The sequence below is a fragment of the Notothenia rossii genome (assembly GCF_949606895.1).
Source record: "Notothenia rossii genome assembly, chromosome: 1".
NCBI lineage: Eukaryota > Metazoa > Chordata > Actinopteri > Perciformes > Nototheniidae > Notothenia > Notothenia rossii.
Window position 1 is genome coordinate 16,412,510 of NC_136912.1, and position 26,069 is coordinate 16,438,578.

The 26,069-nt window shown below is 41.1% G+C and overlaps 1 protein-coding gene across 1 annotated transcript in view; it reads left to right on the plus strand.

Annotated features, from left to right (window-relative positions):
- Positions 1–877: 877 nt before the first annotated feature.
- The window catches only part of LOC307016549 (protein sidekick-1-like), an 80,005-nt gene continuing 54,813 nt past the window's right edge, over positions 878–26,069 (plus strand). The window contains exons 1-6 of the mRNA XM_079645675.1: positions 878–1,019; positions 8,346–8,486; positions 10,844–11,025; positions 16,744–16,859; positions 23,753–23,948; positions 24,967–25,065. Coding sequence (XP_079501801.1) covers positions 8,350–8,486; positions 10,844–11,025; positions 16,744–16,859; positions 23,753–23,948; positions 24,967–25,065 — 730 coding nt within the window. The 5' untranslated portion in view covers positions 878–1,019; positions 8,346–8,349. The remainder of the gene's footprint in view (positions 1,020–8,345; positions 8,487–10,843; positions 11,026–16,743; positions 16,860–23,752; positions 23,949–24,966; positions 25,066–26,069) is intronic.

Sequence of the window (26,069 nt, forward strand, 5' to 3'; positions counted from 1 at the left end):
CTGTCAAATGAGAAATTGAGGAAGAGAGGTATTGAGTAATAGACTGACAGGAGAAACAGATTGTAGGGAGATGGTTCTAGAGTCGCTGTTACTCCTGCTGGAAGCTAATCACGTTGATAGGTTTACGTAGCAGGCAGGACCAAGCACGAGTTGATGGACAAATGTCAATAAATGTTTTAAATACTCTTTATTCCCACAACCTTTATGGAGACAGGAATATAACTTCAAGGTTCATGCAATCAGTGATTTTGAATGTTCAAAATACTGATTCAAAATAATGATAGTCTTGTCAGTAAAGGAATTGAAAAATGGATGAGCATTTTGGGGACACTGATTACCAGGTGTCTGTTTGTGTGAGTGTATAGTCATGCTTTCATCTCAGAGTATGCACGTGTGAGTGTGTCTTGGATGTCATTTAGAGAAAATGGGCCCATTTCAAACACAATCTATTTTGATGTCAGACAATTGCTCTAATACACTCGCTGGCCTTGCTTTGAATGGCTCACGCAACGTCCTTTTCTCTCACACCCCTCGCCTGGCTGGTGCGACGGTAAAAGTGCGTCTCTGTGGTTCCTTCAGGAGAACACTGAGAGATAAGCTGGCAACAATATAGAGAAGCATCTGTGGTCCTTTATTAATCCCCCTCTTCCCTGCAAACATTCTCTCTCATTGAGGTCTGTGATCTTTTTTTTCTTATAATTCTCTCAAGCTTACCCCCCCCCCCCACCCCCCCCCTTGATTCTCTCTCCCTCCTTGCTGCTTTTATCTATTCCCCCTGTCTTTTCTTTGTGATTTATGGGCCCTGAGTGTCTCTGTTTGTCCTGCCTCAACCAGATATCATCAGCATCTAATCTTTGTGTCCTCTGTCTAGACTCGCCATGGAAGGTCTACCTATCAGAGGTCGATCCTGTGGTGAGCGAGGTATCAGTGGGCGGGCTCACACCTGCCAGGACCTATCAGTTCAGGCTTTGTGCTGTCAATCAAGTGGGCCGGGGTCAGTACAGCGCTGAGACGCAGAGGTAAGTCAGCACACACTATAGGCTTTATTAAACACACATAACTTACTTGTGAAGACTAAGGTTTTCTTAAATAGCATGAACACATTTAAAATCGAATGTAGCACTGCTGTGCTGTGTAAGAAATACACTTTATTTGTATAACCCTGTTCCACCACTGTGTAATAGACTTGGTCACACTGCCTTACACAAACTGGGAATGAATAACCTGGAACCCTTCTATAGTGAAAAGAGATAATGTGCACACGCCTACACACTCTAATTTGTGCATCTTAGTGTGCGAGTGTGTTGCCATGATCAGGGATAGGGACAAAGGATTTAGAGTGTTGATGAAACAAAGATAGATTCTAAAAAGGCAAGGGCCAACAAAGCATCTCTTTTTGTTTAGAATCAATTTCCTTTGCAATGAGCAATTTATATTCATCACATCCGTTGCCGTGGATGTGTATGGGACATGCGTACTTGTGTGTGTGTGTGTGTGTGTGTGTGTGTGTGTGTGTGTGTGTGTGTGTGTGTGTGTGTGTGTGTGTGTGTGTGTGTGTGTGTGTTTATCCTATGAGAAAACCCTAGTGGGGGTAATTATGATGCTTTAGCACTGATAGAACTGGATACAGTGATAGAGGGTTGAAGTAGTTACTACCAATTTGGCCCCTGAATCTGCACATACACCAACTATGTGACACTCACACACAATACAACAGATGTGGCCGAGTTGTATAAAGTAGACACACACAATCACGGTGTTGTCTGGCTGAAAAGAGTGACCAGGCAGCAGAAGCCAGTTGTGGTTTTGCCAAATAGACTCTCAATAACAACAGGACTCTGAACGCTTCACATTCACACATCTCAGATGGCACTCTCCTTTCAGTTTCCTTCTATTCAGTTTGTACTTCTTCTATTTCTTTTGTTATCCCCCTGAATCTTTCTGTGTTCTCCTTCGTCTTCAGCCTATTGGCAGTTATTATCCCTGTCCTTGCTGCGCCTCTCTTCTGCTCCTGCATGTTCCAGTGTATTGTTTGTGTCCAACCCACTCTACAGTCCAAAGTTGGTTGTTTTGGGGGCTGGAGAATAGATTGCATTAATCTTGTCTAAACGAAAGGCTGGCAGATGGACAAGTTATCACTTGTTAGTGTATCAGAGCAGATGGATACTTCTCTTCTTCAGTGTTTGTCTCATATGTAACCATGCACACTTTGCTTTTCATCTGCTGGATGTCTGCCTGGATAAGACGTGCACATTAGCAGTCGTAGATGCCAAGGCGCGCGTGGCACTTTACACAACGGGAGATTGAGGGATTGAAAATGTCCTGCAGAAGCTGCAAGCTCCAAATGACAAAATGCAGTAATGTGGGCAGAGTGAGGGAACAGGGCAGAGGGAAGGAGAATCTTGTAATATTCATGACAAAAATCCCTTACTAAAGTTTGAACTTCCAGCTGCTTCTGCACTCTCCCATTTTGTTCTTGTCCTGTAGAAGTCTTTATCAAAACAGCATTAATTCATACTTCTTAATCTTCTGTATTGCTTCACTTTTTCTTATTTATAGCTTGCAAATGATTGCTTTGGTGTAGGAAAAGGTGTCCTTGGAGATCTACCTACTATAAGAATATATGAATGAATGTGATCAAAGTTGAAAAACATTACCTCTAAATGCAGAATCTCTCTTGGCGAATCCAATTACACCAGCTGGAGTCACACACACAGAGCTGTTCATGCATGACCTACACTCACACCATTACCATCTTTAAAGAGGAATCATTTACAGAGGAGAGACAGATTATGCATTAATGCCTCAGAAGTTTAAAGCATCTGTCTCAATTCTCTTTGCCTTTGCTCTTATTTTTAATTCAGTTTGAATCATAACACTTCAGATATTAACACTCGCTGTATTAACTGACGAGAGAAAATAAAATGCTCTTTTAATGCTATCACATGCACACTAACAGACACTCAATGTAAAAAATTAAAGCTGCAGGAGCTTTAAAGATTTACTAGAGATTTGTCCTCGGCTTTCCAGCATGTCAATCTTGAATGATATGTCTGTGGTGAACTGTGGCTGCATTGATGTTAAAGGTGCCCATAGCATAGTGAGTGATTTATTAAAACTATAGAGAGGAAACATCAAGAGGATTGCAGCGAGAAGGCTTTCTCTGATAAAAGCTCTGCCAGTTGAGAAACAGCTGGTTTTTCCATCAAAATGGCCGTGATTACAAGCATTTCACATTCTTGCAATCACAGTTTTTGCTGCGTCCACATATACTGCGTAGCCCTTGTTAGTTGGAATTTTCTAAAAATAGTTAATAAGCTATATGTCCTACATGTTCCTGCCAGAACAGGCAGAGGCAGGAGGAAAAATTGTTATGACAAAAATGTGTTCAAAAAAAAATGTGTTATGCGCCGGCATGACCGGCAGAACTGTTCTGTCGTGTAGTTACACTTAGAAACCTATGAGGGTGCTGTAGGACACAGGTGTAATGTTTGTAGCCTTTATTTAACCTTGAGATCAAAAGATCTCTTTTTCAAGGGTGACCTGCAGGACATTAGTTTCACATGTAACATAAAAACAACAGAACAACAATAAGGATGACATAAAACATAATGTACAGGGTACAGTTTACAAACTCTATTTACAGTGACAGGTACCATGAGTATCAGCATGTCACCCAGCCGAGTTTTAAAATGATGCAGGGGAACCAAAGTCCTCAGTTTTGAACATGTTTGCAGACTGTTCCAAGTTAGTGGAGCTGCACAACTAAAAGCTTTCAGTCCTAGCACTCGGCACATTTAATAAAACAACATAATGAGATCTCAGGCAATGAGTACTTTCAATTTGTCGAGAGATCAGAGAACAGATATAAAAAGGTAGTTTACCCAACATGGCTTTGTAAATGAACATGTACCAATGACTGAGCCTCCGTACAGTTAGTGAAGGCAGACCTGCCTTGGCATACAGGGTAAAGTGCTTTACAGTTAGTAACAAATCTCAGAGCACTGTGATAGGCGGCATCTCACTTTTCCAGGCAATGGGCAGGTGCATTCATATAGATCAAATCACCATAGTCCAGCACAGGTATAAAGGTCACAGTGACTAGCCTTTTCCTGGCTTCAAATGAGAAACAGGACTTGTTTCTGAAAAAGAAAACTAGTCTAACCCTCAGCTTTTTAAGCAGATTAATGACCTGAAGAGTACTTGTCCTTGCATAGTAAAAATATCCAAAGCAGTGTCTGTAGTCTTTTTAGCTTTTGAAAAGAGCATTACCTTGGTTTTATCAACATTTAAAAGAAGCTTTAGTTCAGAGAGCTGAGTCTGAATAATGTTAAAAACAGCCTGTAATTTAACACCAGCCTCCTGAATGGAGGGACCTGCACAGTACATCACGGTATCGTCCGCATAAAAATGTAAAGTAGCTTCATTCACACTTTCACCTAAACTGTTGATATATATAGAGAATAAAAGTGGACCTAAAACACCCCACTGCATGGCTGGATATGCCAATACTGGGTAGTCTCTGCTTCAAAATGCGATGGTCAACGGTGTCAAACGCTTTGGAAAGGTCATTAAATAGAGCTGCACAACTCTAATGTACATGATGAGGATGGAAGGTCAAGCCTGCAACCCCCGTTTAAAAAAAATGTCTTGTGTAAAACAGGCTCATTGCAGCCACTAATGCTGTGATCAGACACACTTTTCTGCCAAATATCAGCATTTTCTTTCTTTTCATTGTTTTGTACAGATTGCAAAGTGGCAAAGTATTATAAGTTATTGTTCAAGCAAAGGGATTGCACAATTGTATTATTTATTATTATTTTGAGCAAACAGACTTACAGTATGGAGCATTGTTTTATTATCACTGTTCTAGCAAAGTGATTTTTATTTTTTATTTTTAAAGGAATGCTAACGTTCATATTGATGTATTTTAGTAAATGTTAACTTGGCCCATTACGTGACTATTTGTGTTTTCCTCCAAAGGGGGGCCTGACAGAAAATGTTTGAGAACCACTTACCTACATAAACCTAATGTCAGGCAATTTTTTTGCTTTCAAACTCACATAGAAATAATTTGAAACATTGTCAGTGATCATTACATTGCTGCAGTCATTACTTTGTGACCACCAAAGGGAAGCATTAAAAGTGACATTTCCGCTTTCATCTTCTAAACTAACTGTTAAATCATTGAGTGCTTTGTATATGAACAGTATGTAAACACAAGCTGCGATAATCTTTTGCTTTTTTGTGTGACTAAGAAGCAGTCACCATTGCCAGCCAGTGTTACAACTGTTGATTCAAAATTCTCTTATTTTATATTATTACATGGACTATTTCTTGTGCTCTGCATACCACACTACAATAAGGACAGAGCATCGAGCATCAGATTGTATTTGTTTTGAAGCATTGTTGCTGGTATGCGGTAAGAAAAGTCACTGACCAACGAGGGAATGTCACTACAAATCAAACTGTTTTTAATCAAGTGACAAACATAAAGTACATATAAGCACAGTTGGAAATGTATGCCTCAGCTTGTCTGGATTCATTGTGAGAAAAGGCTCAAAGCTTCTGTTTTTCCCCGACAAAGTCTCTTTACTGTGTCAGCCTCCTCCGCTTGTGCTGCTTTTAGCCTCAGGCAAACAGCACAACATTTAAAGCAGACAAGACTCAAAGTGTCAAACAAGAAAAAAATAATCTCATCTATTCGGCTGGCTTCACCCAATCATGTCATATATGGTTTCTCTCTCTTCCTTTTTATTCCTGTTCATTTCTCCCCGTTTCCTACCCATACTGGATCAAACTTTTACTATCCTGTTTGAATAGAGGCAGATTTAACATCCCGGTAACACCATTAACTTTAACAGTCGCTGTGTATGTGGATTTACAGAGAAAGCCAGTGGGCATTAAACTGTGGAAAATGACACAGATAGAACTTTTAGTAATTCCCACAGCATAGAAACTCACAAAATGCATGCCCTACACACACACGCACGCACACATGCATGCACGCACGCACGCACGCACACACACACACACACACACACACACACACACACACACACACTAGAATAACATGTAAAGCTCCTTTCTGTGCTCTTTCTTTAATAACAAGGGACAGAAAAGTATGTCACACAGCGTTTAGACAAAGTTACAGTTTGTGTTTGATTTGTTTGGATTCAGTGCATGTTTATCTTTTAGTTTGTATGTTAGATGTTTTTTCAGAGGGAAAGTGAAGTGTATGCGTAAGTTAAAGTTTGTATATTTACTGTCCTCCCTGGTGTGAAGTTGCTGTCCTCACACTGAACCACTGTATGAAATATTTACCCGTAAACGGTTGGGAGGGAAATCAGGCAACTCACATGAAGTTTCTGCCATCCAGTATAAGTATGCCAGTGTGCGTGTGTGTGTTTAACGTTGAGGCAAATAGTGAATGACCACATCTGTTCAATACTGTATGGGTGTGTGGCTGTTTGTGTAGCGTGCATTTGTGTGTGTGCATTAATGTGCATCATCAATTTCAGTCAAAAGCAGTGGCATAGTTGAGGATTATATATACCTCATTTCCAAGCGGCTACACTAATGCCATCTCATTCACACTAGGCCCATTAGCCTGTGTGTGTGTGTGTGTGTGTGTGTGTGTGTGTGTGTGTGTGTGTGTGTGTGTGTGTGTGTGTGTGTGTGTGTGTGTGTGTGTGTGTGTGTGTGTGTGTGTGTGTGTGTGTGTGTGTGTGTGTGTGTGTGTGTGTGTGTGTGTGTGTGTGTGTGTGTGTGTGTGTGTGTGTGTGTTCCTGCAGCACCTGGTGCTGTCTGACAGTGCCTAACCTAATGGAAGTAAAGCACAGCTGTAAAACCACTGGCCTGTGCCATATATCCGCCTGCGCAAGTCTCCAGCTAACAGCTTTCACACCCTTACTTTCACACAAACACACATATGAATGTGTACACACATTCATAGGCACATAAAGATTCAGACACACAAATACAGAGAGGCATACCAAGGCTAATGGCTCAATAGCTCATCGAGAATCATTCGGAGACATGGGGCACAGAGGGGAAGTGAGGGGGGGCAGAGGGATGTAAATCTCCAGACATAATCCATGGAAGGGAAAAGACCATCGGATGTAGCAGTCTGTCTTAAGCTGGTAGAAATTTGTTTGGTGTGTGGACACATATGGGTCTGATTACGTTAGCTGAGCTGCTTACAGTAAAGCCAGAGGCTGACCAGCTCAGCCTGTGTGCTTTACCAACCATGAGAGGGCTGGGAGCCTTAATCACGGTGGGGCATGGGGGGGGTAGTAGAGAGGGGTTTACAGCGCAGGGGAGGTGGGAGGGAGATGAGTAAAAGATAGACGGATGAAATAATTGAGGCCAAAGGACACGATGGATGAAAGGTGAAAGTTTGCAGATGGGAGAGAAAAAATGAAGTAGGGGATCAAAGTGTCGAATGGAAAGATTGGAAAAGGGTTTGGAGACATAGAGGAGAGTTGAAGAGGGCAGAGAGGGTGAAGGATTGCTAGAAATAAAAAGACACGCTCTTGGTTCATTTTCAATTAATAGTGATTAAATATATGTTGCTGCATTACTGTAGAGCTGGCTGACCGAGGCTACTGTGGTAGTAGGGTTAACTTTGAAATAGAAAACTGCTCGGACAAAGAATTATTGTATGTATAACTTTGAAATTGAAAAACCTTAAGTGAAAAGCAATATAAACAATAATCTGCCATAAGCAGCACAAAGTGCATGTTTGTTGTTATGATCAGCCAGTTAATAAAACACAGTTGTGATTCAACTCATACCGACCACATGAACGCTTTTACATTTGTTGTTTTAAACACCCAGTGTCAGGTCGATCATTACCAGGAGGAATCCTCTGGCGCGCTGGAAGTGATGCGTTAAATGTTTCCATCAGCAGCCGCGGTGGTTTGTTGGAAACAAATGAACAATATAGCCATTTGAGATGAAAAGCAAATGTAGTAAATGAAATTGCATGACACAAGTGGAGAACGAGGGATCAGAGAGATGAGCCTAGAATTCAATAGGAATTAATCAGAGCTGCTTAGGCTGTGAGATGATTCTCCATTGTAAGTTGCAGCTTTGTCCCATGTGTCTCCAGTGACAAACATGATAATGTTTTTGCTGACAGTCTGACCCGCAGACTAGAAAAGATGAAGATTCTTGGAAAATAATTGTTTTAATCTACTTAAGAAATAAACTGCTAACTGCATAAGATGAAACGCACAGATACCCTGCCAACACTAAGGAATACAAATGTTCTCATTACAAAACACCAAATAAACATATTCAAAAGTATGTGTTTTCTTTCTTTCTTTCTATGTGTGTGTCAGATTGATGCTGAGGGAAGAGGCACCCAGCGCTCCTCCGAAGAACATTGTGGCCAGTGGACGGACAAACCAGTCCATCATGGTCCAGTGGCAGCCCCCGCCTGAACCCCAGCTGAATGGAGTTCTCCGAGGATATGTGCTCAGGTATACATACTTTTTTCTGCCTTTTTATTCTACTGAAAATATAAAACATTTATATTAATTTGACTGACAGACAAATTAAGCAATTTCACGCCATGGAATTTGGAGTATTGTGACAGGCCTTTTTAAGAATTTCTGACATTTTAATGTTAGATTATCAAAGATTTTGTTCTCGGTGGCACCTTTGGCGATATGCAGTCATTGCAGGCATGATTTTTTTGGCTCTCACCTCCCAGGTATTCAAACTGTGTTGCTGCAAATACGAGGGCGGTCAGTCGGTGGGCCGTGGGCCATAATCTCAATTACCTCATTTGGTGAAAGATAATGGCTTAACAGACATTTATTTTAATAAAAATGAAGTGAACATTGCTGAAAAATAACTGTCTGATTACCCAATAATTGTTAGTTCCAGCCCTGATTTAGAGGACATCTCTAATCATGTATATTGTAATTAGGTTTACAACATATTCTTTTGTCCCGTTATCCCTCTTTATCAGATTCATAGCCACACAAACAATCGCACACAAGTGCAGATGCTCTGGCTGCCCTTGGTCCTCTGTCCTTCACTGTGATGTCTTCCTAAAGTGTGACACATTGGGTGTAATCAAACTGTCATCAGCTGCCTCACACACAATTTGCATATAATTGCAGTAGAAGTTATCAGGTCTTTATCCTCGTTCAGTGTATCGTCGGTCTCCACTTCAGAAATCAGTTGAACATGAAACTACACGCTCATACATCTCTACTGTATCATTCCAGCTTTAATATGTGCTCCCCCTCCCCCTCCTCCCCCAGTGTGAGTAGTAGTGTGTCAGGTGGAGGGAGAGGAGAAAGGGGTTATCTCCTCTCCAATAAGATTCTCTGTCAGCCCCCAGCACACTCTCGCTTTGTGTATCAGTGTGCATGAGTGTGTTAGTGTGTGTATACAGTTTGCATGTGTGATAGGGCGCTGACTCAGCCGGTGAAACGTTGAAATATCCTGTTACGGGGTACGCTCCGTATTAAAACGCTGACATGTGGATTATTACTCCATTCAGCTCCATCAGATATGTACAATACCTAAGTGGTATTACACCTCCCTGTCTAGTTGGGTCATATATCCTTTTAAGTGGACATTTATATCACATGTAGTAAAGTGAGGCCTTGGAGGTGCACTATTCGGAGATGTCTACCAGGCATTAAAGGGTTTTATTCTTTAGGGCATTCGGTCATGATTCAGGCAACTTACACCAGAAAATCCTTTCAAATACATCCTCTGTCTCTCATTAGGCCAACAAAGCGATACTGTGTGGAGGGGAAAGGGTTTGTTTGTTTGACAATGTGTATTCAGAGACTTATACAGTATGCACCCTAGTATGATGATGTATTTGTATATCATTAAGGGGACCTGTTGTCTTATTTATCAACTAACCAAGATGAAAAAAAAAGTCATTATTGTTGTGGGTAAATCATTGAAAACTGTAGTTTGGTAAAGCAAAAATACTTTATTTACAAAAACATGTACTTATGACATACTGTAGGGATGTGCCTTTAAGCTATTTTCAAAGTATTTATTCACTTATTTTGTTCTAATTTCTATTTTAAAATGTGGTTATAATGCATTTATTATATATTTGTATTTCATGATCTAAACCAAGTAGGTTTATATATACAAGATATGTGGTTTGTATTTTGATCCTTAACATTGAAGCGTGAGAGATGATAGAGATACAAACAAGTTATTTTTTTTATTTTTATAAAAGCTATGTTTTATGAAGAGGATGGAATATGCAAATGTTCCCATGTTCAATATTAATATGCACAATGTGGATAATAATAATAATAATAATAAATAAGGTTTAATGTAATGCATATAGTCAGATCTGTAGGCTTACGTAACTTGAATTCAACCTGAAGATCCCATGGGGTGGGATAAGAGTCTGTATCAGTGGGGGTCCAAGGCCTTATTGAAGAGACCTCATGCCGTCATGAAGAGCTGTTCCTTTGGGGTGAGGATGTGGTCTTGATGGGCCGCAGCTTCCTACCAGAGGGGAGAACAAGTACTTTCTTGAAACATATATAAAGTAAACATATGAGGAGCAGTTCTGCGTTTATCGTCATGCTCAAAGGCACTTAAAAAGTCAGAAGGAAGAGACAGGCAACAAAACCCCAACTATTCAGGCTCATCTGCTCTGCCACTTCAGCTACAAACAACAAGTGTGTGTGTGTGTGTGTGTGTGTGTGTGTGTGTGTGTGTGTGTGTGTGTGTGTGTGTGTGTGTGTGTGTGTGTGTGTGTGTGTGTGTGTGTGTGTGTGTGTGTGTGTGTGTGTGTGTGTGTGTGTGTGTGTGTGTGTGTGTGTGTGTGTGTGTGTGTGTGTAGGTACCGTCTGGCGGGGCTGCCAGGGGATTACCAGGAGAAGAACATCAGCAGCCCAGAGACCAACTACTGTCTGCTGAAGGATCTGATCATCTGGACTCAATACCAGATCCAGGTGGCTGCCTTCACTGGAGCCGGCCTGGGCGTCTACAGCAGTCCTGTCACCGAGTACACTCTGCAGGGAGGTGAGTTAACAAAACACACGCGCACACACACACACACACACACACACACACACACACACACACACACACACACACACACACACACACACACACACACAGATTTATATCACAGGCTTGAAGGACAAAGCAAATGTACCAAGACATTTTGAGACATTATGTCAATCGTCCACCCATGCATACACACATATCCCTAGAGTTAATGTATACTAGCATAAACATTACAGTAGCATACACTTTCAATGTACATTCTTTTAACGAAGTTCACATAGATCTTTCTCGCTCCAAGAGTCAATTATATCCTGGACCAAAAAGACCTCATCTGTGGGCAATCTCCCATTAAACGCACACATGTTCCCACTTTGTTATAATGTTGCCCTGGAGGAAAATGTGGTTGAGACGAACTTGGAGTGTTTTAAAGTGCTTCCTTTATGGTCAAATAAAAACTATAAATATATTTATTGCAAAGCACTAGATTATTTAAATTTGGAAATAAGGCAGCAATTATTTCTCATACTTTAGCTGATAAGTCAACATACCAAACTTGATCCCACACAATTACTTCTTCTTATTTATCTAGCTAGGGCGACTGTGGCTGTGAGGGACTGTGGTCGTCTTTCAACCAGAAGGTTGTGAGTTCGATCCCAGCCCATGCAGTCAACATGTCGATGTATCCTTGGGCAAGATACTTAACCCTGAATTGCTCCCGATGGCATGGCCAACGGTGTTAGGTCCTAGAGTAAGGTACACTGCTCTGTGTGAATGGGTGTGAATGGGTAAATGACATGTAGTATGTAAAGTGCTTTGAGGGGTCTTAAAGACTGGATAAAGCGCTATATAAGTACAGTCCATTTACAGTCCATTTATTTCCTATATGAGTAAGAAAGATCCAAGGCCCCCACGTTTCGGTGGTTGTAAGCTTGGGTAATGGACAGTAGCTGCAGAGCAAAATAAAAGGATAGACCTGTATTATTAATAATAAGGAAGAGAATAGTCCACAGATATAAAGGCCTTATATATACAGTAGGGTTCGTAGCAAACAAAATTATTTCAAAGAACTTGATATGTCCGGCAGTGGCTCAGTCAGTGTAGCTGTAGGGTCGCCGGTTCAAGTCCCTGAGCAGACCTAAAATATGGAGTGTGGACTGCTACTTGAAGAGGTCCCAGTTCAGCTCCTGCCCTGCCGTGGTGCCCTTGAGCAAGGCACCGGACGCCCCTCTTCCCCCCTCACTCCCATTGCTCCCCGGGCGCTGTACAATAGCTGCCCACTGCTCCCATGTTGCTACAGGTCTGAATCAACAACTCCAGCCACTAATCTATCTTAGACTTAATAGATTTAATTGATCATATTCATTGTCTTTATCCAGTCATTTTAAATGTTCCCAGATTTGCTTTTGATGTGGATATATTTTGAAGCAATTATGTGGCTGCATAAATCCCTAGTTAAAACCCACTACACATCCATTTCTGTAATGGTAGCATGTTTTAATAATGGTTCTGTATTTTGTGAGTTTTTGGATAGACTACTGAGATCACAGTTTCAGGCGGCAGTACTTCCAAAGGCTGGTTGGCTTCTCTCTCAGTGATATGATGAGGATTCTAGCTTCGAGTGGAGCCAATTGATGTAGTTCACACTCAAGTCAAAGTTGCTCCTGAGGCGTCCCCTCAAACACATAAATCAGCTTCAACCAACTGGGAGGAGACCCAATGGGCCGCCCAGGACTTGCTGGAGGGATTACACCTCCCATCAGGCCTCAGGGTGCTACAGGATGAGCTGGAGGAAGTTAATGTCTGTGCTGCTCTATAAATATATTATATGATACTTATAGTGTGTTGTAATATACATGGCTGTGCAGAAGAACACACTTCAAAGTCTTTCAAACATAAATCAATGTGAATGTAGTGAAAGACAGGAGACTGTAAGTGAAGACGTTAAAGGGAGACGAGAGGAAGTAGTTGTTGGGGTTAAATCTTCTTCTAAAAATGTCCTGACTTTTATTTCAACAGTATATAATCATTATTAAAGATGGGCTGGACTACACACACACACATGTGCACATAAAACTCACTGTCATTATTACAAGAGTTCAGGACAGGTTTATAGACTCGGGAGATGGAGTTAGGCTCATTAATTATTCTAATGTGTTTTAATGGGAGTGTCTGCGATGGATTGGACATTTCTCTCTCACTATCTCTGAGAGGATGTGATTGAACTCAGTGTTGGACTCTGATAACACTGCTCTTCTCCCGCTCTCTCAAACACAGCCGTACGCGTATATTAGGATCCCCCAGAGCAAAGAGTTTAGTGTTTTATCTGCGGCTGTGAGCTGCGAGGGGCTAGAAGCCGATCCCCGGGAGTATAGTCAGCGTGGCGGGGGGGAGGAAGGGAGAGCATCAATTCATCTTCCCTCTCCCTCTCTGTCTTCTCTTCCTTTGGCTCTCTTCTCACTATCTCTCCCTCTCCTCTCTCTCTCTGTGTCTCATGGCCTCTTTGGCTCAAATGTAAGATGTAAAGGGCATTCCCATCATGCAACAGTGCTTTATCACTCTGTGGCTCTGTAGCATCAGCATAAACCCCTTACAGTGTAATCACCATCACATGTGCCAACCGACACACATACTGTATGTATATCACACACACTTGCACACACACATTTCACGGTCACACTCTTCTCCTCTTGCCTAGGGTTATCATGGACCCTCTTTCTCTGCTGACTGCTGCCGTGATGTATTCTATATAATGCATAAATAATCACATATAAAGGAACATTTATACACTTCCATGAAGGAAAATGTGAAGAAAAGACACGAGACCCAGTGGACGATACTTGGATAGGAAGGAATAAATCAGTGCATTACTTGTGTTTACCAGCGACGTGCAGTCAGGGGAGGCGGAGCCTCACCTGTCATACTCCAATGTAACGGGAAAACAACTAAAGAAAAACTAAATAGTAATAATAATAAAATGTCTACACTGATCTATGATGTAAGTGTGATTTATGTATGATTCCAATCGCTTTTTAAAGTCAAAATCAGCTAATTTGCCGAGCTCCGCTACAACTACGGGTAGCGATGAGAAGTAAGGCAGGGTCGAGCTCTGCCTCTCGTAAGCCCATAGTAACTTGCTGGAGCGCGGGCACTAATTTAGCGCGGGCACTTATTTTGTGAGCGCGCTCAAGCCAGTTACTGTGGGGTGAGGTGAGGCACAGATGAGCTCTGCCTCACCTCAGAATGAGTCACCCCACAGAAACTGTCTGGAGCGCGGGCACTAAGCGCAAGCCTGTTATCATCTCACTGTAGGTCACCAATGTAATGTTTGTAGATCCCTTTATTAAATGTATCCTCCCCATCCATAGTCTCTAAATAACTTATTTCACGTATATATGATATTTAGGCTCGCTGGTCTCATCATATAACGGCAATGAAAAAAGCAGCAGGAGAGGCAGCCATAACCTCTGCCGCACTGAAGGGGGCGCACGTGAGCCCACAGGTTCTTGTTGCTACTGTTATTCTACGCAGAGACGGTAGACGCAAACAACAAACTAGACTTTTCAAACTACAGGAAGATAAGGAGGACTTTTACAAAAAAGTAATAGAGATTGTTGTCGAGAAGGATAGCATGGACTTCATCTTCAAGTCAAGGTAAGACCACAATTGTAATGAAAATGGGATCTTACTAAGAGAGAACAATCCAATATTTAGATTTTGGGTATCCTTTTGTTGAACGGTCTGTTTAAAATGAATCGAAGCATCAGACTAAAAAAGCTTTTGAAAATAACCGAATATTTCGATTAAGGTCAAAATATAATATTTGTAAATCTGACTCTGAAAGAGTCAGTGCCTCACCAGCCATGAACCTCACCGCACGTCACTGGTGTTTACCACATTTAACTCCAGACAGCATCCTGTTTACTTTCCCCCTACATTTCATAGAGGAAACTGCTGTAATATACAATTACTTATCTCTCTTAGCACCCTGTCTTCTCCATCTCACTCTCTAGTGGATGATGAATGCCTCGGACAAGTTTTAAACGCTTCAAACAGACTTATTGCTGCTCTTTTATTTACTCTATCAATTATTACTATTTTTGCTTCTGTTTGACTTCTTATTATTTCATTTTTTATTGTTCAAATCTTTGAACTGACATTCAAATTCAAACACAGAACAACTGGTCTCCTAGTTTATAACTGATTGTTAGAAGAATGTATAGATGTATTAAAGGTAGGGTAGGTGAGTACATGGAGAAACCAGCTCGAGTGCGCTAGATTTGAAAATACGCAGCCAACAAAAATCTGCCCCTTCCTTCAGACTTCCTTACAGAGCCCCTCCTCCAACACACAGGAACGCGCACATGACCAATGAGGGCACGAGATAAGTTTTTACACAGATGGAAGGCTGACAGGCAGGTAGGCCATCCAGTTATTTTAGCCGGGCCGGCTAAAATGATTGGTCGTGCTTTTTACAGCGCCATGGCTTCCACAGGTGAATTTTTTTATGGATTTATTGTCAAAGCATTTCATATATTCATTGCTATCGGGATGTTAAGAGCATTCCATGGAATATAACAAAAAGTGTTTCTGAAGTGAATTACCTACCCCACCTTTAAGCAAGTAAATACATTTTCCATGGTTAGAATAGTTACATGTAGAATTTGAAGGGGCACTTCTCTAACTTAGCACTATAACTTCAGTTTATTGGTCATATTTTTTTTTACTATGCAGTTTGTGAGATAGTGTTTTCTGTGGCTTTAGACAGGGACTTTGAAAGAAAGAACCTTCAGCTTCGGATTGCATATGTTTTAACAGAAGACCCACATTACAAAGTATAGATGTGGAGTTTGGAAGAAGTGGGCATTCAGAAAGCATATATTTTCTACTATTTAAAAGACAAGATCCAAAACTTGTCTTTTGATTTCGATTATTTATGGTGTTGTCAATTCTTTATTACAACCTGGCTCTTTCCATTTTAAAACTTCCAGTGAATGCAATACTAAATTGCTGCAGTGCCTACTGTAAGTTAATAATACAAATCCAGTTTCATGATTTTTGTATCTAAAACATTGTAATTTTTTCAATAAATCATGGCGACCATACATCATGTAGGTGTTAAAGTGTAACAGGGCTGCTCTGTTAGAGAGGAGAGAGAGACGTTGCTACAGGTCTGAGCCAAGAACTCCAGCCAGTCCTCTGACGTTCTGCCTCCACTGTCTGCCTCTCAAATCTTTGACCAGTAGACTTAATAGGTTTGATTCATCATATTCAATGTCTTTATAGGCCGTCATTGTTCAGTGCCCGTCCCTGAATGGGCTGTCCCCGACTCTCACTTAGTATTTCCTTAACTGATGCTCTGAAACACAAGAATGCTTAAAACAAAAGATGAGATTAAGTTCATTGAAAAATTAGGTCATTTTGCAGCAGAGAATATCAGCAGAGAATATCAGCGTAGGTTTGGCATTTAACTTTTGCAAGCCAAGCAGATATTTTTTAATTAAAAAATGAACTGAATATCAATGTGAAATACTGAAATATGGTGCTGTATAATATATGTCCAACCACCACGTGTTTAAAAAGTAGAAAACATAACCCTGAGAACCCTGTTGTTGCTCAGGGCTCCAGGTTTGTTACTGTATATTTTTCCAATGTATCCAAACAATCATCTACTTCCCTGTGGTGGACACATTGCTGCTTAATGTTAATGCGTGTGTGTTTTTGTGTGTTTAGTCCCCACAGCACCTCCGCAGGAAGTGGAAGTTTTGGCTATAAACTCGACTACCATCCGCTTCACATGGAGCCCGCCGCCTCAGCAGTTTATTAATGGCATCAACCAAGGATACAAGGTAAGCCTCTGTGTGTGTGTGTGTGTGTGTGTGTGTGTGTGTGTGTGTGTGTGTGTGTGTGTGTGTGTGTGTGTGTGTGTGTGTGTGTGTGTGTGTGTGTGTGTGTGTGTGTGTGTGTGTGTGTGTGTGTGTGTGTGTGTGTGTGTGTGTGTGGGTGTGTGGGTGGGTGGGTGGGTGGGTGGGGGGGTGGGGGTGTGTGTGTGTGTGTGTGCGTGTGTGCGTGTGTCATGTGGGCTGCATCTCACCGTTATTGCATTGAGAGATTGATAAGTAATGTAATTATTTGAATTGTAAGTTAATGATACAGAAAAATTAATGTAAGCCTAATGTCCTCATAGGGTTACTTATCCTTCATCAGGATTTTATTAAAAGTAAAAACAACCCCTGCCCCGATACTAAAATCCAAATGATATTAAATATGCATCGCGGCAGATAAGTAAAGAGCCAGTATTTTATTAATACTAAATTCTCATTTCCAAGTCTTCTTATCTGTGGATATTTTAAAGAAGATTTCAAAAAACAGTCTATAATAAAACATTCATCTATTTACATCAATCCCACAGTTTGAATTAAGATAGAGATAGCTGCTTCTAAAATAAAGCCTCACCTCTGTTCTGGTGTGTGGATACATTTGGTGAAAAACCTTATTAACCTCTCATAGGACTTCCAACTCATAGGTCATGTCCCAGAATGCACTGCCTTGCTCTTGTTTACCCAAACGCTTAGCCCAGCCAAGTGAGGGTTCAGCTCAAGGTAGAAATGAAAAATGACTGATAGAGGAAAAAGAGAAAGGATTAAATAGGGAAAGTGAAGAGAACGTGTTGAGAAAATAGGGAGCAAGCGACCGGAGAGAAATAGGAGATGATAATGAAGAAGCAGGATAATGGGGAGCAGGGTGAGAGCCAAGGATTGAACAGTGTGAGTGATCTATACTGTATGTAGTAATTCTGCTAGCTGATTTATTCTTCACTTTATTGTGGCATCCAACCCCTAAGGAACGGATTAACATGACAAAGAAAACACATCCCATTCTTGCTACGCGTCACTGGCTCCGTGTGCGTGTGGATGTTTGTGTCTTTGTTTGGTGATAAATACTATATGGCGTTCTTTCTGTTTGATGTGGCTTTTTGATGCTATCTCCGGATACCACTCTTTACCACTCAGAATCAGTGGAGCCTCTCGTGCCGCTGCATGTGGATGTGCCTCTTCTGGTATGTTGTGCCAGTAAGAGGACAGTAGATAATGATATTAATTAAAAGAGGATATGAAGCAAATCCTCATCTCATCTCACCCCCCACAGATCACTGACTGTATACAATACCCTTAAGAATAAATGATATCCTGAGGGGGAACCAAAGATCCACTTCTGATGCGTTTTCCATGTCCTTGAAGCTGTCTTGATATGACGTACTTTAGTTTTTCTGTTGAAGTGGAGAGGAGTTCAGGACAAGTTCTCTTTTCTTTCTTACTAAAATGTTTCCTTCCAGCTATCATTTTATCCATCTATCTAAACATACTTACTGACGAAGAACAGAGCAATAGTTTTACATTCAAGTTGCCATTTGAGTCCTGGTTAATTTAGCCCTGTTCCTGATGGTAACAGGACATGTAGTTTAATACAACATGTCTCAGAATACTGGGGTAGCAAGAGAAGTCAGGCAATAATTGGAGAAAGTGGAGAAAGTGGAGAAAGTGAAAGTAGCGGTTGGTGGTGTTGAAGGAGGGGGTTACCTTTCTGAGAAGGTGGAGGTGTCCATCCTGTTGCCTGCAGCTCTTCATCCAACAGCTCTCTGGCTGTTCCTGCAATATTTCAAACTAATCAGCTATGAATAATGCAACAAAAATGACAGTTTTGTTGTTTAGTGGATGCATTTTAATGATCCATAGCAGCCAGTGTTAAACCTTCTATAAAAAAACACATTGCATTTCCTGTGATAATAAAATATATAATAATAAAAGTCACCTCGCGATTGGCCAGTTAAATTCTTTTTATGTGAAGCTGCAAAAGAAGGAAATGTTTGGTTTGCATTAGCAGTAATTGAATGCAGCATTTCTTCCTGGGAATATAGCCACAGATACACAGTTCATAATACAGCAAATGTATACATTTTGCAATATTTGCATCACTATTGTGTAACCTCATTGGGAGATAGATATTGACTTGACAGACATTTATTTAAATGGAAATCTTCCAGATTGCCACTTTAATGGGATTGCATTTGAATTCTCGTCTTGAAAAAAAGATGCATTGACAGCAAATTATGCAGAAATATACAGTATATGCATTATATGCACTAACCAGCTCAGTGTATGGAACACTTTATAAATAATTCTGCCCTATACATGATGTACCGCATGTGGCAGATCCATTTGTGTTGTTCTATGTTCTTCAGCACACTTTGGGTTTCCATTGCAATCAGTTCTAGAAGTCACATGTTACTATCTCAACAGCAGACCCTATCATCCAGCACCCTTTGAGCGAGGAGTGGCATCAGATGCTCCAGGGAGTCAGATCAGCACACTCTTAATGCACCCAAACTGTACTGTACTGATAATGAAGTACAATCAAATCCTTCTTTTACCATGTCAGACTTCGCAGTGCGGCACCCTTTAGGCGGGGAGAGAAAGCAGCCACTTAGCTCTCTCTGGGTAACAGATCCCGTTAGGAAGTTCCTTTATTTCTGATTGGGTTCTTATTTCAGATTGTAGAGATAATAGGCAGTTTGTACAGTGATAGAGCAAACCTTTTTTAGTGTATCAGGCAACATACGTTTGTCACTTATTTTAAAAATCTTGACAGTATATAGATACACAGTCGGAAATATTATATTATAATGGAGACATGTACAATGTAACTGGGAATATATTAAGAGCTAACTGAACCTGTAGTCCAGATACTTGTTTTACCAGTGCAGAAATACTATAGAACAAATGTGGCGATGATGAATATATCCATATAAATACATAAAATACATAAGATGAATCAGGATATTAAAAAGACAAATGGCATATAAAAGTAATTAAGAGCCAAATGGCATAAATTGTTAAAACCATTACAGAGTGTATAAAAAAAGATCCTAGAAAAATGTAAAGACAAAACTGACACTGTATATGGTTAATAGCTATAACTACATCCATGCACTATAGATATGGGATCCTAATGCTTCTGTTTTTTCCCCTAAGAAGACTGTTTATGGGCATATATATAACTGATACATTATTCAAGTTTTAGAGATTTGGACTTCATTTGAAACTATAGAACTTATGAACGTATGATTGTTGCATTGTTTTGATGGTTGTGGTTTGGTATTTTGAGAAGCATGGGAGTCCTAAACACTTTGCTTTATGAGAGGCGCCTGTCTAAAGGTGAGGATGAGATGAAGGGCATGATGATGTTTCAAAAGCTCATGGTTAATAGTCTGGACCAAAGGTTACACACCACATTGTTTGGCCTCCTTCCTGTCAGCGGGATTATACGTAATAATGTGTTGTGTATAGGAAACACTGCACAAAGCTGATTAAATGAACTTTAACTATGTTTTGATATATCGCTGTCTTGGTTTACGATGCAGCAGAAGATTGTCCGACGCTGTTCAGTAAGGGCAACTGAATCTCATCAAGTTTTTTGTATTATTCATCGAAGTGAAGATTGACCTCACGTACAAGTTTTCGCACATTGCTGACCTTGTGATAATAGGAATTCATGCCGTACAAGGACAGTGTGGAGAAAACGAGTGTGGGTCACGCTTTGTATGCCATCAGTAACACTGCATACTGTACAGAAACAAGCCTGTTGCCTAATTAACAGTGTTGGTTACTATTCTCTTACATCATTTACTGTGCAGAGAATCAGACCAGATGAAAGAGGACATACTCTACAGTGAGTCCGGAAAGTATTCATACCCCTTCACTTTTTCCACATGTTTGTATGTTACAGCCTTATTTCAATTTGGATTAAATTCATTTATTTTCTCAACATTCTACACACAATACCTCATAATGACAAAGTGAAAAACGTTTTTGAATAATCTTTGCAAATGAATTAAAAATAAAACACTCAAATATCACATAAGTATTCACACCCTTTACTCAATACGTTGTTGAAGCACCTTTGGCAGCAATTACAGCCTCAAGTCTTACAAGCTTGGCACACCAATCTTTGGGCAGTTTCTCCCATTCTTCTTTGCAGATTGTCTCAAGCTCCATCAGCTTGGATGGGGAGCGTCGGTGCACACAGCCATTTTCAGATCTCTCCAGAGATGTTCAATCCGGTTCAAGTCTGGGCTCTGGCTGAGGCACTCAAGGACATTCAAAGACTTGTCCTGAAGCCACTCCTTTGTTATCTTGGCTGTTTGCTTAGGGTCATTGTCCTGTTTAAAGGTGAACCTTCGCCCCAGTCTGAGGTCCAGCGCTCTCTGGAGCAGGTTTTCACCAAGGATCTCCCTGCACATTGCTGCATTCATCTTTCCCTTGATCCTGACTGGTCTCCCAGTTCCTGCTGATGAAAAACATCCCCACAGCATGATGCTGCCACCACCATGCTTCACTGTAGGGATGGTGTTGGCCAGGTGATGAGCGGTGACTGGTTTCCTCCAGACAGAAATGATGCTTGGCATTCAGGCCAAATTTGGTTTCATCAGACCAAACAATTTGGTTTATCATGGTCTGAGAGTACTCTACTGTAGGTGCTCCATGTGGGCTTTCATGTGCCTTTGGCTTCCTTCTGGCCACTCTACCATAAAGGCCTGATTTGTTGAGTTCTGCACAGATGGTTGTCCTTCTAGAAGGTTCTCCCATCTCCACAGAGGAACACTGGAGCTCTGTCAGAGTGACCATCGGGTTCTTGGTCACCTCTCTGACTAAGACCCTTCTCCCCCATTGCTCAGTTTGGTTTGGGCGGCCAGCTCTAGGAAAAGCCCTGGTGGTTTCAAACATCTTCCATTTGCAAATGATGGAAACCACTGTGCTCGTTGGGACGTTCAATGCTACAGACATTTGTCTGTACCCTTCCCCAGATCTGTGCCTTCATCCTGTCTCTGAGGTCTCCAGACAATTCCTTGGACCTCATGACTTGGTTTGTGCTCTGATATGCACTGTCAACTGTCGGACCTTATATAGACAGGTGTGTTCCTTTCCAAGTCATGTCCAATCAATTGAATTTACTACAGGTGGATCAGTGGAAACGGGATGCACTTGAGCTCAATTTTCAGTGTCAAAGCAAAGGGTGTGAATACTTATGTACATGTGATATAACACATTTGCGAAAAATTCTTTAAAAACGTTTTCTATTTATCATTATGGGGTATTGTGTGTGGAATGTTGAGAAAAATAAATAATTCGATCCATTTTGAAATAAGGCTGTAACAACAAAATGAGAAAAATGTTAAGGGTTATGAATACTTTCCGGATGCACTGTAGCTGACAACACAGTGAAGATTTAAGACAACAAATTGGACGGTCGTGGTGTTTGCAAAGCATTGGGAACACAGTATTCAGACAATGTGCATACAGGTCAGCGTTTTCAGAAACAAACAGAGGCTTTGCTTTGCATCCCGACGGCAACGCACTGCTAATGAATGTAAATGTCTAACCAACAGTATGCTATTAAAAAGACATGTTCAATTCTATAATTAAATGCAGCTTTTGTATAAACAGCTCTTTTGCTTACCTCTAACCCGTTGCACTGCATTATTCTGATGAAAACTTCACATCTTAGCCAGTTAATGTCTAACTAGGAACTATAAATATTGTGCCACGCACAGTTTTGCCCATGGCTTAACTCTCATTATGAATATGTAAGTGTGTGCTTTTCCCTGTTGTTTTTGTGTATAAAGCAATAATGCAAACCAAACTAGTGTGGTTCTGAATATGAATCAAGACTCACAACACAGGCAAATTCACTTTTCATTAGGCCTTTAGTCGAACTAATAATCAAACTTCAGATGCTGTTATGACTGATAATGGCCTCTTGGCAGGAATTTATGTAAAGTGCTAAATTCATACGTAAATAAATGCTTACATTTTAATATATTTGGAGCGCAGAAAGCTTTTAGCGGAAATGAAACATGACTATTGTTTTGCCATTTTGAAAATGTGTAAATAGCATTGGGCAATTTTAAACTTTAATGACATAAACCCATGGGAATCAGCCTGATTCATAAGAAGATTCACAATAGCTCTAACTGGTACGAAGTTTTTATCTCAGAAACGCAGCCTGAATAACAATGTTTGGACCTGCTAGCCTCAAGCTAATACTGCTTGATTAAAATAATGACTAAACAAAATAACTGACTGACTATTGCAACTTAAAGTCACTGTGTGAAACATTAGTTTAGGCATGTGAACTAAATACGCACAAATGATGTAGCTTGCAAGGCTTTTAAGTATAATAATATTAAAAACAAACAAGTGTGTGAATGGCTTCATGGTCATTAACTGTGTGTTCATCCTATCACTTCCAACTGTGCGCCTCACTGCACACAAACTCTAAGACTATTCCAAGAAATGAACGATGAATCAATGTGCAGATGATAGCTGCAATATATACTGTGCAACAAACTCATAACTGTCATGGATTATCGAAGAAGCAGCCACTTTCTGTGGTCTGTCTGTTAGTATGAACATAGACAGTACAAGTACACACATGCACAGGACCTATACACATGAGGTCTGAATGCACACGTGCTCAAACACATGCATCTTCTTTATGGAGCGGTGTCAGAGAAAACTGTCATGTTTTATGGCGCCATAGAGCAGTTGTGGATTTGGTGCATTGCTCAAGGACACGTCTTACTGGGACTTGAACCAGCGACCCAAGACAAGTCACTACAGACTGAGCTACAGCAGCTACTGACCTAGACATCTCCACTAACCATCTCTCTCACTCGACACAGCTGCTGGTGTGGCCAGAGAAGTTTCCAGAGGAGGTTATCGTGGTAACCATCACCCCGGACTACCCCGGTTCCCGCCACACGGGATTGGTCAGCGGACTGAAGAAATTCAACTGGTACTTTGGCTCCACCCTCTGCTTCACAACACCTGGAGACGGCCCCAGAAGCTCCCCCATTCTGCTGCAGACACATGAGGACAGTGAGTACACGTACACACACACACACACACACACACACACACACACACACACACACACACACACACACACACACACACACACACACACACACACACACACACACACACACACACACACACACACACACACACACAAACACCCACTCATGCTTCAATGTGAATAAAGCCAGAAGAAAAAGAACGCCATCAGCCTCTCCTGTGAATAATAATGAAAGTGTTTTGATTTGCTCTGCGTTCAGTCCAGCTGTTTTGTATCAGTGTGAGTCACAGCTGTGAACACAATGTTTTCTCTCAGGCTCATACTTTCTTTAGTCTACTTTTTAATCTTTTTGTTCTTAGCTGCCCCCCCTTTTTTTTTTCTTCGACTGTCTCTCTTTAAAGGGAAATAATTTCTATGTTTCCAGGCATACTGGTATTTATAGCCTACTGTTCCATGGATAAACATAATAGCTGCCACTCCCAGTTGCAAGTACACATGCACACAGTCGCACCATCAAATAAACACAATAGCCTATAGCCAGACCGACAAGCAATTATTACCAACCAGCAATTATCGAGTGGGAAAGGGATATTAGAAGACGTGTGTGTACACACACACACACGCACACACTCTCACAGCGCCATGGACTGGTATTGATTGGGTGCTGGGCGGGTTTCAGGGTTAACGGTGGGTGTAATTCTTGCTTGATGATAGCTTTTTGCGTGTGTGTGTGTGTGTGTGTGTGTGAGTGTTATTGAATGTCTCAGATGAATAGCTTAATCGCTCTGCAGGGAGAGTGGTTAGAGAGCACTACATGAAATGAGAAATGACAGGCATGCTTGCACCTGACTGCATGTGTGTGCGTGGTGGTCAATGCTGACGTGATTAGGAGGTGGTGTGTGGAGTTGAAGGGCAGAAAGTAATGGGCTGCATATACAATGGGTTTGTGTGCTTTGTGTGGATGGCATGATTTCCTAAAACAGTACTGCTGATGTCATTAAAATATTACCCATTAAATCTGATGTATGTTTTTTCCAGCACCTGGACCTGTTCGTCACCTGAGCTTCACTGAAATCCTGGACACGTCTCTCAGAGTCAGCTGGGCGGAGCCTGAAGATAAGAACGGCATCATCACCGGTAAAAGCATTTTTCACTCATGCACTCCTCCACCACCTCCATCTTTCTTCTATAATCAAGAAACTTTAATTTTAACACATTCTTTTCAGTCCCACTAACAGCTGTGGTAAGATGAGCTTAAATTAAGGTAGTATGTTTTTGCCAGAAAGTAAAATGCACAATGATAAAACATTATGTGCCCAGCGTTTCCAATTAAAAAGGATTCTTCACAGGTGGACCAAAACACTGTGGAGAATAACAAATTGAACTGAAAAAGCGGCAAGCATCCCCTTGAGGCAGCAGTGAGCAAGGAAGCCTAAAACTTTTATATTTTCTTCTGAAATCTTCACTTAGTCTTTTATTTAGTGTCTAAATAAAACCCCTTGTTTCTGACACTGTGTGTGTACAACTGATTCATCATCAGCTAATCCCTTCTCTCTGCAGCTTGTCTTCTCACATTATCTCCAACATGCCCTCATCCCACGCATCCCAACACCCAGGGTGGTTGTTTGTGTGGCGCATCACAGAGCTTAAGGCACTTTTCTCCCAAAATGTTTTTCTCCTCAGCTCGTCCACAGCTCTGTTCAAAGAATGGTGCTGTGAATTTTGCGATTACACTACATTTTGTGTGTGTGTGTCTGTATCATGGTCTGTACTATGCGTACATTATTATGTATGTGTGTGCTGTCGACATGGCCGCACCATGCCGGACATTTATCAGGCACCTACACAACAAGATCACAGTGTAACAGTGTAACAGCAGCTTTACAGACTGCTTACACATTGTGTGTAAGGGGGGGGGGGGGGGGGTGGAAACAGTTATTTAATGAAGGTCACCTTCCACATTTACTCTTTTCTCCTCAACCTGCTTTCGTCCAGCTCCAGGTGAGCACAGAGACAGATGAGGGACCATTCACCCTCTTCAGGGCTTTACCTACCAGTGGCATCCCACACACACACACACACACACACACACACACACACACACACACGTAATTGAAGGTGGTGGAGTGTGATGCATGACT